The 16,509-nt window shown below is 39.6% G+C and overlaps 1 protein-coding gene across 1 annotated transcript; it reads left to right on the top strand.

Moving 5' to 3' along the window:
• Positions 1–839: 839 nt before the first annotated feature.
• LOC129684678 (FERM and PDZ domain-containing protein 4-like) lies at positions 840–6,506 on the top strand (the record flags this gene model as incomplete). Its single annotated transcript, XM_055617888.1, has 3 exons — positions 840–1,898; positions 2,298–3,590; positions 5,138–6,506. Coding segments are annotated over 3 exons (3,674 nt in total), but the record flags the coding sequence as incomplete, so codon positions are not given.
• Positions 6,507–16,509: the final 10,003 nt, after the last annotated feature.

Here is a 16,509-nt window from a genome sequence, read left to right as displayed (position 1 = left end):
TAAATATTAACTATGCCTGAAAATAGCTAAAAGGATATCCTGTGAAAAATCCATCTTGTGCATTATATACACATATACACATGCATATAGAAATGAATACTGACATTTATCCATGAATATGTTATACCCAGTAAGGTACAAATAGGCTGAAAATAGAGGTACCACATTTAGTTTTCTAATAAATGTAGGAGAAGTATAAAGATCCTTGACTGTCTCATAACTCAAGGAAAAGGAGGTACATTATCCTCTTTCACCAAATAGGGAATGTTAGATCTCACTTCCCAAAGTAAATGGAGCATTTTCCGGGGAAAGTGTCCATTAGAATATCACCTTTAAGGATTATAAAAATTTTATTTAATTTTATTACATATTTCTGTTCATGAATACCAATGAGGCCTAATAATAAAAGCAAGGATCAGATGAAATTAAGATATCATCCTGAGTTTGGATCCTTAGTACCCACATGAAAATCCATGACTTGTGGTGTGCAACCATAATCTCAACACTGGGAAGGCAGAGACAAGTGGAACCTGGGGATCACTGGTCAGCCAGCCAAATTGATTCAGCAAGCTCCAGGGTCACTGAAAGACCTTGACTCAAAATTACAAAATGAAATGATAATGGCTTCCATGTGCATGCTCATGGGTGAGCATACTCACATACAAACACATGTATACATTGCATACAACAGAGTGAGACACAGACATATAAGCAGAGAGGAGAGAGAGAGAGAGAGAGAAAGAGAGAGAGAGAGAGAGAGAGAGAGAGAGAGAGAGAGCCTCTAGCATTCCTGAAACTAGACAGCATAGTAACCTATCTATCTGATTATTTCTCTTTAGGAACAGAAAATAAAGGCAAGCAAAATCTCCTTGGCCCTGATTGGAACTGCATGCCCCAGATGACCACCTTCATTGGTGAAGGGGAACAAGAAGCCCAAATCACGTACATAGATTCTAAACAGAAGACTGTTGAGATGACAGACAGCACCTTGTGTCCCAAAGAGCACCGGCACTTATATCTTGACAACACATATAGTTCAGATGAACTTAACCAACCACTGACTCAGCCAGGTGATGCTCCCTGCGAGGCTGACTATAGAAACCTGGCTCAGCGGTCCCTGTTGACCATCTCAGGACCAGACACCCTGAAGAAAGCACAGGAATCTCCGCGAGGAGCTAAAGTGTCCTTTATTTTTGGAGATCTTGCCTTAGATGATGGCATGAGTCCCCCGACTCTAGGCTATGAAAGACTGTTAGACGAGAATCCAGAAATGCTGGAGAAGCAAAGGAGTCTTTACATCAGCAGTGCCAATGACATGAAAAATCTGGACCTCACCCCAGACACAGATAGCATCCAGTTTGTGGCAAATTCTGTATATGCAAACATAGGTGATGTGAAGAACTTTGAGGCCCCTGAGGGGATAGAGGAGCCCCTCTTACATGATATCTGTTATGCAGAAAACACTGATGATGCAGAAGATGAAGATGAGGTAAGCTGTGAGGAGGACCTCGTGGTGGGTGAGATGAACCAACCAGCCATCCTTGACCTGTCAGGGTCAAGTGATGACATCATTGACCTCACGACCCTGCCTCCTCCAGAAGGAGATGACAACGAGGATGACTTCCTCCTGCGTTCTCTGAACATGGCCATCGCTGCTCCCCCTCCTGGCTTTAGAGACAGTTCTGATGAGGAGGACACTCAGAGCCAGGCAACATCCTTCCATGAGGACAAGGAGCAAGGCAGCAGCCTGCAGAATGAGGAGATCCCTGTGTCCCTCATTGATGCTGTGCCTACCAGCGCAGAGGGCAAGTGTGAGAAGGGACTAGACCCTGCCGTTGTTTCCACACTGGAAGCCCTAGAAGCTCTTTCAGAAGAACAGGAGAAGAGTGAAAATTCAGGTTCTTTCACCATTGTTACATTTATTCACTGATAACCATTGTCATCCCATCCCTTTGAGCCATTTGTTTTTGGAGTCCTGCTATGTGGTGTATTGCATTTCATATAGGTCCCATTACATAAATATGCTGAACTACCATCATGGGGATTTTCTGCTAGGTGATTTCCTTTGTTGCTAGTTTAAAAAAAAAATATGGCATCCCTCCCCTCCTCTGGAACAACTGTGCAATAAAATCAGAGTCCTTATTGAAAAAGGAAAACAATCTTGGTTTTTTATTTGATTTTGTTTTTTCTCATTGTTTTCATTATAGTAATAATAGCTAGTGACTCACATTTTCTTGCATGTCTCTAAGTGCCTCTGCTCTAGCCATTAACTGCTTCTTGTTTTTTATGGCATACAGGTGTAGCCATCTTGCGGGCTTATAGTCCCGAGTCTTCATCAGACTCAGGCAATGAGACTAACTCTTCTGAAATGACAGAGGGTTCTGAGCTTGCTGCAGCACAGAAGCAGTCGGAAAGTCTCTCCCGCATGTTCTTGGCCACTCATGAAGGTTATCACCCTCTGACAGAAGAGCAGACAGAGTTCCCCACCTCCAAAGCCTCCTCCGGGGTCTTGCCTCCAAAGTCCTCCCATTCCCTGGCTGCTCGCCCAGTGACCGACCTCCCACCCAAAGTTGTGCCTTCCACCAAGCAGATCCTTCACTCAGACCACATGGAAATGGAGCCAGAAACCATGGAGACCAAGTCGGTCACTGACTATTTTAGCAAACTGCACATGGGGTCAGTGACATATTCCTGTACCAGCAAAAGGAAAAGCAAGCTTGCTGAGGGAGAGGGGAAAGCCCCCCTGAGTGGGAATGCACCAGGGAAAAAACAGCAAGGAACCAAAATGGCAGAGATGGAGGAGGACACCAAAGGCAAAGTTGGTACTGTGTCTTCAAGAGACAATCCACACCTTAGCACTTTCAACCTGGAAAGAACTGCTTTTCGCAAGGACAGCCAAAGATGGTATGTGGCCTCTGATGGTGGGGTGGTAGAGAAAGGTGGAATGGAAACACCAACCATGAAAACCTTTCCCAGAGGTCCAAGTCTGGGGAATCGAGAGGCTGAAGGGAAGGAGGATGGCACTGTCGAAGGAGAGGCTGACGATGCTTCAGGACTTGGCCAAGGAGACCGCTTCCTAATAGATATGGCCTGTGTGGCCTCAACCAAAAACTTAGACAACCCTGAAGATGCTGACTCACCCACTTGTGACCATGCCATTAAGCTTCCTGAGGCTGAAGACAGTGTGGCTCACCTTTGTGACTATCATTTGGCCAAGCGAATGTCATCCCTGCAGAGTGAGGGACATTTTTCTCTACAGAGCTCACAAGGCTCCTCAGTGGACACAGGCTGTGGCCCAGGCAGCAGTAGCAGTGCCTGTGCTACTCCTGTGGAATCGCCCCTCTGCCCCTCCATGGGGAAGCACCTGATTTCAGATGCTTCTGGAAAAGGTGGGGGTTATATTTCACCAGAGGAGAGAACCACTGGCCATCCCAATCATGGAGCCACCTTCAAGGAATTACACCCACAGACAGAAGGGATGTGCCCACGCATGACAGTGCCCGCTTTGCACACAGCCATTAATGCTGACCCCCTGTTTGGCACTTTGAGAGATGGATGCCATCGACTGCCCAAGATTAAGGAAACCACAGGTACAGCAATGATGGATTTAGTGTTTTATTTTGTGTGCCAGGAGCATGAGGACCTTATTTACAGCAAACCTACAAATACAGAATAAAGGATAGGGTAAAAAAAAAAAAAAAAAAAAAGGCAATGGAGCTGTTAAATAACAATCATTGATCCATTGACAATAAATAGTGGTTTCTGAGTCTGGAACAATGTGGAAAATAGGGCTTTCTCATTATAATTTTGCTTTGCTCTTACTTTAGGATTTAATGGCATCATAAATTCTTAGTGCAGAGATCCCCATATGACCCCCAGCTATAAGATCGTATTACTTCAGTTCATACAGCACTTTGATTTCCTTCTTGCTGAGATCACCCCTTTCTAGTTTTGCTGTCATGTTGTTTAGGGAAGAACATAGAGCAGACAGTGAAGAAGACTGAACGGTTTTTTACAAGAGTGTATGTGTCTCAGAAGAGTCATAGATTCCTCCCTTACCTTTGGAGGATGCCTTCCCTAAAGTAATATTCTCATGCTTCCTATGGACAGCAGTGTTGAGAAGAGTTGCAAGAGTTATGAGCCCCTCAAAATCTGTATTGAGTAAAAATAATGAGTCACAATCTGTGCTGCCTCTAGCCCACCACCCAGCAGGCTCATGCTCTTCCTGACCCACTTGGCTGGTCATCAGATGGCCCAAGTAGTTTTTTTTTCCCATAGTGACCAACAAAGTTTACTGAGATCTAATACAAGTTAGTGTCTAGTCCTCCTGTTTAAGAATATCTTTAAGAGTCTTCAAAAGATTTTCTAGTTGCCCCCAAACTCACCATTAGCTTTGTTTGCCTGCCTTGGGAAAATCATCTGTGAATGTTGCCCAACTCATTGTCTGGCTGCATATTCACTTGTAAATAAATTACAAACAATACCATTTAATCCTCCATGCCTTGCAAATGGCTTTTGCCTCCATTACCTCTTGCTCTTCTACATATATCATATTTTTGTTTGTTTTTTTTTTTCACATTAAAGTTGAGTAGCTTGTCTAGTGTCTTGTCTTTAAGCCCTGTGCCAAACAAACTTCACAACTCATGCTGTCCTCTTAAAACAGGTAGCTGAATTAATTAGCAAGAATTCAGTTAGGACACTTACAACATGGTAACCCGTGTGATGATTAAACCAACTCTCTGAAAATGTCAATATCTCAAACCTGTTGGAATAATGCATGCAGTGGGAGGCTTGTTTACTAACTATATATCTAACCTTTGATAGGTAAATATCAGAACGCAAGAAATTCATGAAATACAATAATCTCTATGCAGATGTTTCATATTTCTAGACAAATCCAATTGTGTCAGTAGTTCCAGAAGCAATAGACTACAGAAATTATTGCCATCCATTGACATGGGGATCTGTTATGAGTTATTAGGGAGGAATCTTTGGGAAGCAGGATAGTCTTGAAACATGAAAGCTCTTTGAAAGTGGAACTCTGGGAAATGACAGCCATCACATAGAGCAGTAGTAAAAATGTCCACCCAGAAGATGCTTAACGACTCTCTCTGTTTTTCTACTACCCCTAGTGTAGCTTTGACAGAGCCTGGGAAGGAGAGACAAGGAGGCATGCCTTTAGCTTGGTCTCAACACCCTGAAGCTGATCCCATCCTGCTACCATCAAACATTCACTTGGAATCAAAGGTGCCAAGCCCAAATAAAGACCCTAATGATTTCTCCCAAGCAAACCAGGCATTCACAGAGGCTGTGAGCTGGTGGCCAGCGGATCTGAGAGGGGGGAGCCTCAGAACACCCCCTAGCCAGAGGGCTCTCAGACATAGCAGCAGTGTCCTCTCAGGACCTATAGATTTGGAGACTTTCCAAGACAGAACCAAGGGTGCAGTCAGCTTGAAGTATCCAGGTATCACAGAAGCACAGGAAGCTGGTTCAGAAAGACAAGCAGAACTTCCGCTGGGGAAGAAGCTCACCAAAAGTTTTTCCCAAAGCTCTATGCACTTTATCTCTGAGGGAAAGTTTCACAAAAGGTCCCCAGTGTCTCATAAAGATTCAAAGGTGTATAGGACCCTACCCTTGCGGAAGCTGGAGGGAAGCAACTGGAGGTGCCGAGGACCCTTCAGCTACTGTTTTCTGAACCAAGGGCAGGATGAAGATGGGGATGATGATGAAGAGGAGGCAGAGGCTACGCTTCAGGTCTCTTGTCTCTATCAACCACAGATAACTCAAGGCATGCCAGAACCAAGTAACTCACCCCTGGTTGTTGGACTGCAGAAGAAAGGAGAACTGTCCAGAGGGCCAATGCTGAAGGTCTGGACAGAAGACCCAAGTGGCCCAGATGACTTGGACTTCAGCAGTCTGGCTTTTGATGCCCGGATTGCAAGAATAAATGCTCTAAAGGCAAGCACATATGGAATGCCCGATGGGTTCCTTGAAGCCCAGAATGATGCCAATGAGCTGCTCTGCCTTGTCAGGGCAACCAAGGCAAAGAGAGAGGAGTCACGCCCTGAAGCATATGACCTTACACTTTCTCAGTACAAGCAACTGTTATCCATTGAGTCCAGACAGTTGGGAAGTGCCTGTAGGAAAATGGCAATGGCCGAGAAAAGCCCAGAAGAGATGCTCCTAGCTATGAGTTCCAGTTTTCAAGTCCTCTGTTGCTTAACAGAAGCTTGCATGAGGTTAGTGAAAGTTGTGAACTCTGAAACACAGCGGCAGGAAATTGTAGCAAAGATTGATGAAGTGGTCATAAACTATATTTGTCTCCTGAAAGCTGCTGAGGCAGCCACTGGCAAGACCACTGGCGATTCTAGTTTTGGACTGTCGATGCGACATTCAACTACCATGGCCGCTCTTGTAAGCACACTAACACGTTCTCTCAAGATGCTTTTAAATAAGTAAATATGAAAGTCACATCATAATCTACCTTTGCAAAGCCATACATGAACTTTTCTTTACTTTCTGTGTACAATGAACAGCTGTCTCTTTTCTTCTCTCTGTATATTTTGTTCTTTTATATATAATAGGAGATAGAAGTTACACTGATGAAATGTTAATATGTCCTAATCAGATGAATTCTGTTTATATTATAATATATATACATGTAAAAGGAAAATATGAGAAAATGATGGCACTTGGCTGGTTTTCATACAGCCAAAACTTCAGGCATATGACGTGAAATTTTAAATTCTACCATATTAGAGGAAAACAATAAATCCTATCCCCTCTCCTTCCAAGTGGATACTTGGAGACCCTATCATTCATACTTAGAAGTAAAAATCCAAAGAAAAAACTAGAAAAAAAATCAAAATGTATATAAAACAGTTCGTGTATTTTAAAATTATGATTTTTAAGCATTGGAAGTAGCAAAAAGATATTTAAAATTTAAGAAGCTATTATAAATTATTAGAGAATATATATAATAAATTAACTTTTTGCTCATAATGTTTTGTTATTGGATGCTTTCTTCCAAGAATTCCCACATACTCAATTTTGGTTTATGCTGTTTGGGCTACAGATGGGCAGGGGGTGGGTAGATTTCATTGTGTCAGTATAAGTGCTCTTTATAGTACTTCTAGACTTAAAAGTTCCCCAAATAGAAAATCAGGGGAAATAATGAGCAGGATCCTAGGCAACAGCTAAAGGTATGGGTTATCCAATTACACAAAATAAATGGAATTAGTAATTTCAAAATTAAATTGTTCAATGAAAAGAGAGATCTGCTTTGACTCAATGTCAAAATAATAAACCAAAGGCCTTATTTTTATTCCATCTCAACCATGAAGCTTACAATTTCCTTTAGAGAATACCTAGTAAAGTATTTGTAACATTACACAAAAGCAGAAGATTTAATGATAACAGAAAGTGCAGACCTAGTAATGTAAATCAGACCGCACACCAGCACCTCGGAAGCACAGCTTAGCCTTCAGCTCCCAGCCATCAACTCTATGAATGGCTCCCTGTGGCACCTCCACTACAGGAGCATGGCTAGCAACAAAATATGGAAGGACAGCCTACTACAGGGACAAAATATCAAACCTAAAATGCTCCAGAAAATCAAGGAGAGATGACTACACTCATGATTGAAACCATGATTCAAAAAGTAATATTTACCTAATCAATACTTCATTTGGCTGATAGAAATATGAAATCTGAACAGAAACATGGTAAATTTGACCATTCCAAGTGAAACTAAGGGAATTCAAAGGTGTATTCTGAACTGTCATCTCTCTAAAAATATCTTTGGGTCAAAATAAAAGAAGGCAAACTCTTCGATCATAACTTAAATTGATATGTAAATATGTAGTTCCTGGATCACTCAGTAGTCAAGTTCTCCACATTCCTATTTATGTAAATGGCTTAGAATAAGAGTAGTATAGCAAGAACCAATATTTCTCATTTTGTAACCTGCCATGCAGGAGACCTAGCAAGGTCAATAGTTGCTATTTCTCCCTGGTCAGCCATTCATTCCACAGAGACTCAGCAAAAGCCACACCACAGATTTACAGATTGGAAACAATGAAAGGAGTTCAGATATATGTTATTATAAATAATGTTTGATTAAATAATAAAACATTATTTCATTACAATTCTAAATTTTTGGTGTTTTGCTATCGAGAGACATTAGTGGTGTTTACTGTGGAAAAATCTTAGTAAATATTCTGTGTACTATAAATCAAACAATAATAGGATGTGTGCTCTGTGTCAGACAATGTGCTAAACATTATCAACATGTATTATCTCATTTAATCATTTCTATGATCTCTTGGTTTGGAAACTATCATTAGTTCCTTCTGGGAGCATTATGGTTTAGTAAGTTATGAAATGTGGGGCTTGGGGTCAGAAACATCTTGATTTGAATTTTGGTTCAGCCATTCCCTAGCCCTTTCATCTTGGGAAAGCTATCCTTTTCTCAGTCTTGATTTCCTTATTGTGAAATGGACTTCAGTATTGAGATCTATTTCCATAGGGTTGTCACAAGTTTTAAGTAGAATTGTGTATTGTAAAGTTTTTATCACAATATCTGATGGAGAATAAGTATTCAATGTTAGATATTATAATTATCACAACTGTTGTGTTCAATATATTGCCCAAGATACTATGTGGAAGATGTTTGTTTTCTATGCATATTGTATCCTGACTGTGTGCAGAACACATTATGTGTAGTGCATATACTGAAAAGAAACATACAAGTTTATGATGGTCCTTTTTCAAATTGCAAATTTAGTGAGAACAACTTCCTAGTCCATTGTGGTTCTTTGAGAAGCCTCAAGGAAATAGCTCTGGGTCTTTCTAGCTAATCTCTCATTTCCTGTGGCCACTCCAGTAAGTTTCTTTTCTCCTCAACAAAGTCTTTACTATTCAAAAGTCTTAAAATGCTCCCTACCCATCTCTAAGTATGGGGCTCCAAAATGGAGTTCTTGTACATTAGAGTATAGGAAGAACATACTAGAATGATATTTCTGTTTATTTTTATCTAGTTTTTTTATGTTTGTGTATGTTTTATAATGGCATAATAGTACAGTGGTACATGTACATAATTTTAAATAAATAAATAAATTAATTAATGAACAAATAAGCATAAGCCTGGTGCATGTATGCAAAACACTCTCACGGGTAGAGTTGTATTCACTAAAGTTTGAAGAACATGGAACTGGAGAGTAAAACTACCTGGCACTGGAGTTTGTTTACAGTGTCAAGCATGTTTTTCCAAGTGTATTTCTCACCACTTTTATTTAGCTGTCATTATAAAAGGTACAAATGTGTACAAGAATACAGACACTTAAATAAGGAGCCAACTGGGGACTCATTGGACATAAACTCTCTTTAAAGTTTTTTAAATTAATTAATTAATTAAGTTTTTGGACATCAACTCTTAAACAGTTTTACTTTTACCATTTCTACTCATCTCCCTCCAGCCTTTATGACTTAGAAACAATCCCTGATATCATGTTTGATCCATGAATCTCTCATTAGTAATCTTCTGGGAATAAGAACTTTTAAACATAACCACAATGCCCCTTCACATATTAAAAATGACCAATTTTTCCACAGCACTAAACAAATATTAAAGAAATTAATGGTGATTAAAATGAATATCCTTTATAAACCCAATCTCCAAAGATATTGTCCACAATGCTGCCATATTTTCCCCATCTGTTTCTCTATATGTATATTGCTGGTTTTTGTTCTTCTGAGTTTTGTTCTTCTGAGTTCTTCTGAGTTTAACTTTGAACTCAGTTGGTGTAAGCACATGGATATCAATTCCTTCATAAACCATGTATGTAGACTTTTCACAAGAAACATAGTTGTCATGAGGAGGAGAATTGTCACATGAACAACTCTCATAAGATTCACTATTTGATACAGTTGCTTCAGATGTCAAAATGGTATGGACTCCATCAACTTTGGGTTCAACAGGAATGAATCTAATCAGATAAGCAATAACTTACCAGAAAAGAGTTTTGAAATCATCATCTACAATACTATTACAAGAGTTTGATTCCTTTTGCTAAGAACTCCAATTTTCATGGTAAAGACACTCTCCATTCGCTTATAGTCCATTTACATATACTTCCAATGCAATTATTAATTACCTTAATGTTGTTTCTGAACCACTCAGAATGTTGCTTTAATCTATTCTGCCTGAATTTTTCTTGATCTGCCAATGGGCCACACGTAAGACCCAGGGTTCCATCCCTAGAAGTAAGGGGAAAGGGAAGAGAAAGGAAAGGAAAGAGAAGGAGGAAATGAAATGATGAGAGATAGACTCAGGAAATATTTGTGGCAAATCAAAGTACGTGAATATTACATTGTTTCTAATCTGATTTTGTCCTTGCTTTGAATGTAGTCAATTTTGGTGTGTGTGTGTGTGTGTGTGTGTGTGTGTGTGTGTGTGTGTGTGTGTCCATGTATCTATTTGTCTGTCTGTGTCTGTTTTCCTACCTATGAAACTAGCTTTCCATTTGGTTTTATGGATTTCAATACACCTTTCCTCTCTGACAGTACATAAAGTATAAAAAAAGTTTAGATGTAATGTGCCTGATCCTCCTTTAAAGGCAGTAAAAGTAAAAGTAAAGGTAGTAATAGCTATTCAGCTTTAACATATAAAGGAGTGAGAATTCTACCTTCAGAACTGAGTTTATATTCATAGCAATTTGATTGTCATCACTAAACTGGATATTCTTAGTTGTTCCAGTTAATCTTTAGCTATTTCACTTAAAAAATTTACTTATTCTTTGCAAATATATATATATATATGAAATTTGTACATATAACATATATGTACATATATATACATATATATTCTGAAATATTTACCTCAATTTCTCCTCTTCAACGCTGCTCAGATTCCTCCAACAGCTCCTCCTCCCACCATGTTCATAATAGCTCCTCAATTAGAGGCGGGGTTTCACGAGCCCCTTCCTCATCCATGCTGGAAGAGGAATTTTATCGGGCTTGATTTTGTGCAGTTGACCACAACTGCTGTGAGTTCATGAGTAGAGTAGCCATACTGTAATAACAGGAAAGCAATTCATAACACTCCTCCCTATCCTCAGGCTCATACATTCATCCCACCTCCTTTCAGATAAGGTTCGCTGCTTTGCAAAGAGAGTTGACAAAGATCGCCTTTTAACAAAATACTGAGATGAAATAAATCCTACTTCAGGGTGGTGGGGGAATAGATAATTATCCTACGTAGCTTATAAAATCAACCCACTGCCTTCAGCTGACATTCTTCTTATCTTTTCCGCCATAATTTCAATTTTCTCTTACCTATTTATTTTAGAGCCTTGGATTTGTTTTGTTTTCATTTCTTCTTGCTTATTCTCATTTTACACTTCATGGCTTGAACTGAAATTCTGTGCCATTTGTGATATCTTGTTCAAAGTATATGGTTAAAAACTCACTGTATTTGTTGACCTACGTAATGTTGCATTTCTTTTCTTATCATTGGAAAATTTATATATGCATATGTGTTTTGATATAGCTCATCCTCTCATCCTCTTCCCTCCAGCCCTTCCTTTATCCTTCCGTAACTGTTCTTCCCTATACTTCATGTGCTTTGTTTTCAAGCCCACAGATCTATCTAACTAGTGCTGCCTTTTTATGCATGGATGTAGGACTGTCTACTGGTACATGGTAATGTTTCAGGAAATTCATCCCTGACAAAAAAAAAAAAAACAAAAAACTGACTCCTCCCCCACCAGCTATCAAGAGCCAATTGGTCCTCAACTAGAGGTAGGAGTTCATGAGCCCCTTCCAAATTCGTAGAAATATTTTGCTTACATTGTTCTTGCAGAGGTCTTGTGTGTAGAGGCACAACCACTGTAAGTTTAGCTGTGCAGCAGCCTTCTCATATTGAATAAAGTAGTTTCACAGCAAACACTCACTGTTTCCAACTCTTATATTCCTTCTGACCCCTCTTCCATGATGAGCTTTGAGTCTTGGAAGGAAGAGGTATGATATAGCTGTCCCATTTAGAACGGGAGCACTTCACAGTATCTTATTTGCTAAATGCTGGCCAGTTGTGAATCTCTTTATTAATAGCTTCTATGATAAAGACTGACAGATAAACTAATCTATAAATATAGAGATAAGAAATTAGAGGACATTTTAATACAATGTCCGTTTAGCAGTATAAAATCATTAGGCTCTACCCATGGTTTCTGACTATAACCATCCATGTACCTTTGGCCCAATTAATGTTACCAAACATAAGTTCTGTGAAGTGGGCTTTAAATGAAGTCAGAAAATGTTTGGTTGCTTCCCTAACATTTGTAGAAGTGGGAATACTTTACGAGGCCAATATTTATTTCAGGTCACAAGATTCAGAACTAAATAAAATGTTGATTACTCCTATGTAGTGTGCAGAAGTATGAGGAGAGATAAATAACAGTATGTATTTTTGAAAAAGCTGAATGGAAACCTACTGCTATAGGAGCTTCATAACAGGGGACCTGAATTTTTTTTGGAAAACCCCAACTAAATGCTATTTCTGCTCTTTTCATTTTCATTGGTGCCTATTGTCTATATATCTTGTCCTTCCCTCAATGTTTCATGATGGTTTTCTGTCTTTCACTTTAAAAGACAGACTGATTGTACTCACTCATTCAACAGCTGTGAATAACTGCCTAATGTGAGCAAATATTGTGTGGGTGCAGTGATCGATATGACTGATAAACTGCTGCCAGAGATGGAGTAGCTAGCCTTTATAGCTCTCTGACAAAAGAGGAGGTCAGAAAGAGTGTCATTCCAAGCAACCTTCATTTCCATGATACGTCTCCGTGAGATGACAAGTTGAGCCCATTTAATGACCAGAATGAACTACAGCTATGAAAAAAAAAAAAAAAAAAAAAAGCCTGTCACTAAATGAATACTTTCCTCCCTGTTAATTGCCTGGGACATTAGAAATTTCGTGAAACTATTTAGGATTTTGCTTTTTTTGTTTGTTTTTTAAGTTAGGGTCTCACTAAGTAGCCCATACTGGCCTGGACCTTGTGACCCTATGGCTCGGCCACGTGAGTTCTGAGGGTGTAGCTAAGTACCACTATGCCTGGCTTTCCAGTAGTTTAAATGACTCTATAGCCAGCTATGAGCACAACCTGGGCTGTTTAGTGAGACCATGACTCAGAAAATAAAGAATCTAGGGTAATAAATATGATCAAAGTATTCTGACAGAGTTGAGAGAAATTGTTTTTTGTGAAGCCCATCCATTAAGAGCAATGCACATGCAACAATTAAAATAACTTTCAAAGGCCCAGGAAATAAGCAAACATCAGAAACTAAAGAACTGAAATTAACCTTTCCCATAAAACCTTATCAACTGTAGTTTGAAAAGTTCTGAGCTTTGACAAATTGTTGTGCCCTTTTCTAAATTTGGATGCACTTCCAACAGTTTTTGCATTTGTGCTCTGTTTCTTGTGAAATATCTCCAAGAGTTCTTTTAATGTGACTCTTTCTTTTGTCACTTTCTCTGAGACAGCTTCATTTTTTTTTCTCTCAAGCGCTCTTTTTCACTGCATGTCCCTGGCTTTACATCTATAGTCCCAAATGAAGACACTGTCATCTCCACTGTCAGCTATTTCTTCAATTACTCTACCTCCACCATAGCCACTTTCAGTTTCTTTGTGGTACTTTCAGCTTTGTTGGCTAGTTCTTTCTCTCAGCATTTCATTAAAAAAAAAAATGTCCTGAGGTCTTATCACTCAGAGAACCAAAGGATGCCACACAGCTACAAGCTTTGCTCTCTGGGCAGGAACTGACCAGCAGGTACTAAATGAGAAGCTAATAAAAGCCTTTGAAAGGATGATGTTATTGGTTGTACATCAAGCACATCTTTTTTTACATAGGGAACTTTGGATTGGAGAGTTTTCGGCAAAGTTAGTCCTTAAAACAATGACAGTTAATATGGCATGTTGCTAGATACTAGGGATCAAATAAAACACAGCCCCTGAAAATCAAATTTATCAGAACTGTGAATATTGAGTACTGCCTTACACAAACATTTAAAGTATCTAAGCCAGTCTTCAAAAACAGTATTCAGCACTATCCATCAGAATTTTTCTGCAGTAATGGGTATTTTCTAACTCTGACGCTCAATGTGGTAGCAAATAGGCCTATGTGACTGCTGGGTACTTTGAACATGGCTGACCAAGAGATTGATTTTTTAAAACATTATATAATTTAAATTAATTTAAACATAAACCTGTGTTCATGCTGGACATGTTAAATTACCCAGTATCATCCATTTCACACAGAAACTGAAAACATTCAATGGTATATTTAATGAAGACTGCATCAGATAAAGACTTTTCTTTCTCTCACTGGGTCCAACTGAAGTTCACTTTACTCACATTCCATTCCTTAGCTCTGTGTAAGCCCTAGGTAAAGAAACCTAGGGGCAAACACTCTAAAAATGCATGCACTCACAGACACACCACACAACACCACACCACACACTCAAATATTCTGCACAGTGCCTTAATCACAGTGCAGTAATGCATGATTTGTGCAAATAACTATTCTTCCCCAAGATCTGAACATTTGCAATAAAAATTTGCATACACTTGAGTTTTTCAAAATCATTGACAAAAGCTGTGGGGAATGGCTGACCTAACAGGCTTTCCTCTGTTTCAGTCTTTATGTTTCTACCTGTTCTTGGATCCACCTTACATCTTAGTTGGGTTTCTTCAGGTGTGTGTGTGTGTGTGTGTGTGTGTGTGTGTGTGTGTGTGAAGGAACAAAGAAAGATGTGCTCAGAGTTTTTTGAAATTGAAATATGATAGGCAGAGTGCACTATTGCACTATTTCTTCTCTGTGTCTTCTTTCTCCCCTTTGTTTCTCTTGTTAATAATACAAAATAGTAACATGGAGGCTAGAGGTGTAGTACTTGTCAAATTAGCACATCTAACTCTTTCAGTTTGATTTCCAGTTAACAAAACAAAGGAGTGACTTACAGAAACATACATTTATATTTAAGTCTCTATGGAATAGGAATTTGGACATGGCTGGTCTAGCAAGGTTTCAATCAAGGTTACACTTGGGATGAATTTTCATCTAAAGGCATGATGGAGAAGGAGTCAGTTTCTGAGCTCATACAGATTGTTGGGAGAATATATTTCCTTACAACCATTTTCCTATGGCCCTGGAATTGCTGGCTGGAAAACTGGAGTATGCTTGCACGTCAAAGGGGTTGCTTACCATTATGTAGGGTACATATGTACACACACCCTAAAGGAAAAGTCTTACTTAAAGAGAGCCCCAGGTCCTCCTTTCAGATTTTTTATCTGATCATGCCAGGCAAATCTTAATCTTCCTTTTGGTTTTCTAGAAACCTGGGGCAGAAGAAATGTTTCAGCACTTATGAGCATGTATTATCCAGGGTCCTCTAGAATGAGTCTATGTATATATGGGAAGTGGATTTATTAGACTGATTTATAACCTGCAATCTAGCTAATCCAACAATGTCTGGCTGTGAATAGAAAAATCCAAGAATCCAGTATTTCTTTAGTTCAAGAGACTGGATGTTTCAATTAGTCTTCAGTATACACCAGAATCCCAAAGAAGTATGCTCTATTACTGTGAAAGAATGGGTTTATCAGGTATCTTCAGGGCTGGCTGCAAAGTCCTCCTCTGTGGCCTAACAGACTGCTCCTCCCCTGGGGGGGGGGGGGTGTCAAACAGCCTGCCCTTGAAATCCTGTTAGAAATAGTCCATGTTCCCCTTACTTTGGAAAACTACTTGGTTACTGAGCTACCACAGGGGAGGAGGTCCTCCCCTATCAGTGGACTTGGAAAGGGGCAGGAAGGAGACCAGGGAGGGAGTGTGGGGTTGGGGAGGGAATGAGGGAGCGGGATACAGCTGGGACACAGAGTTAACAAAATGTAACTAAAAAGAAAAATAAAATAAAATAAAAAATAAAAAAAAGAATGGGTTTACTAGCAAGATGAGGACAAGCAGGCAAAGAGCAAAAGCTTCCTTCTTCCATGTCCTTAAATAGGCTTTCAGCAGAAGGTAAGGACCAGATTAAAAGTGAGTGTCTCCGCCTGAAGATCCAGATTAAAGGTGTTTGTCTTCCTACCTGGAAAGTTATGGTTTAAAGGTGTGACTTCCTAATTCACAGATACATATTAGAAATTGATCTCTCTACTGCAATTTCGAAAAAAAAAATCTCTCACAGGTGTGCCCTCGATTTGGAGTTTTAGTTCCATATGTGGTCAAGTTGACAACCAAGAATAGCCACCACAGAGCACTTGTTACTCTTGCAGAGGGTATAAGTTTGGTACCCAGAACCCAAAATGGTGATATTTATATATAGCTTCAGAGGTTCCAATTCTGTCTTCTAGCCTCTTTGGGAATCTAAACTCATACACATTATCACACGTGTGCACGCGCGCACATGCACACACACACACACACACACACACACAAATACCTAGGGTGTCTAAG

Source organism: Psammomys obesus, unplaced genomic scaffold (assembly GCF_907164565.1).
Source record: "Psammomys obesus unplaced genomic scaffold, mPsaObe1.curated_primary_1811, whole genome shotgun sequence".
Lineage (NCBI taxonomy): Eukaryota > Metazoa > Chordata > Mammalia > Rodentia > Muridae > Psammomys > Psammomys obesus.
This window is presented reverse-complemented; position numbering and strand designations above follow the sequence as displayed.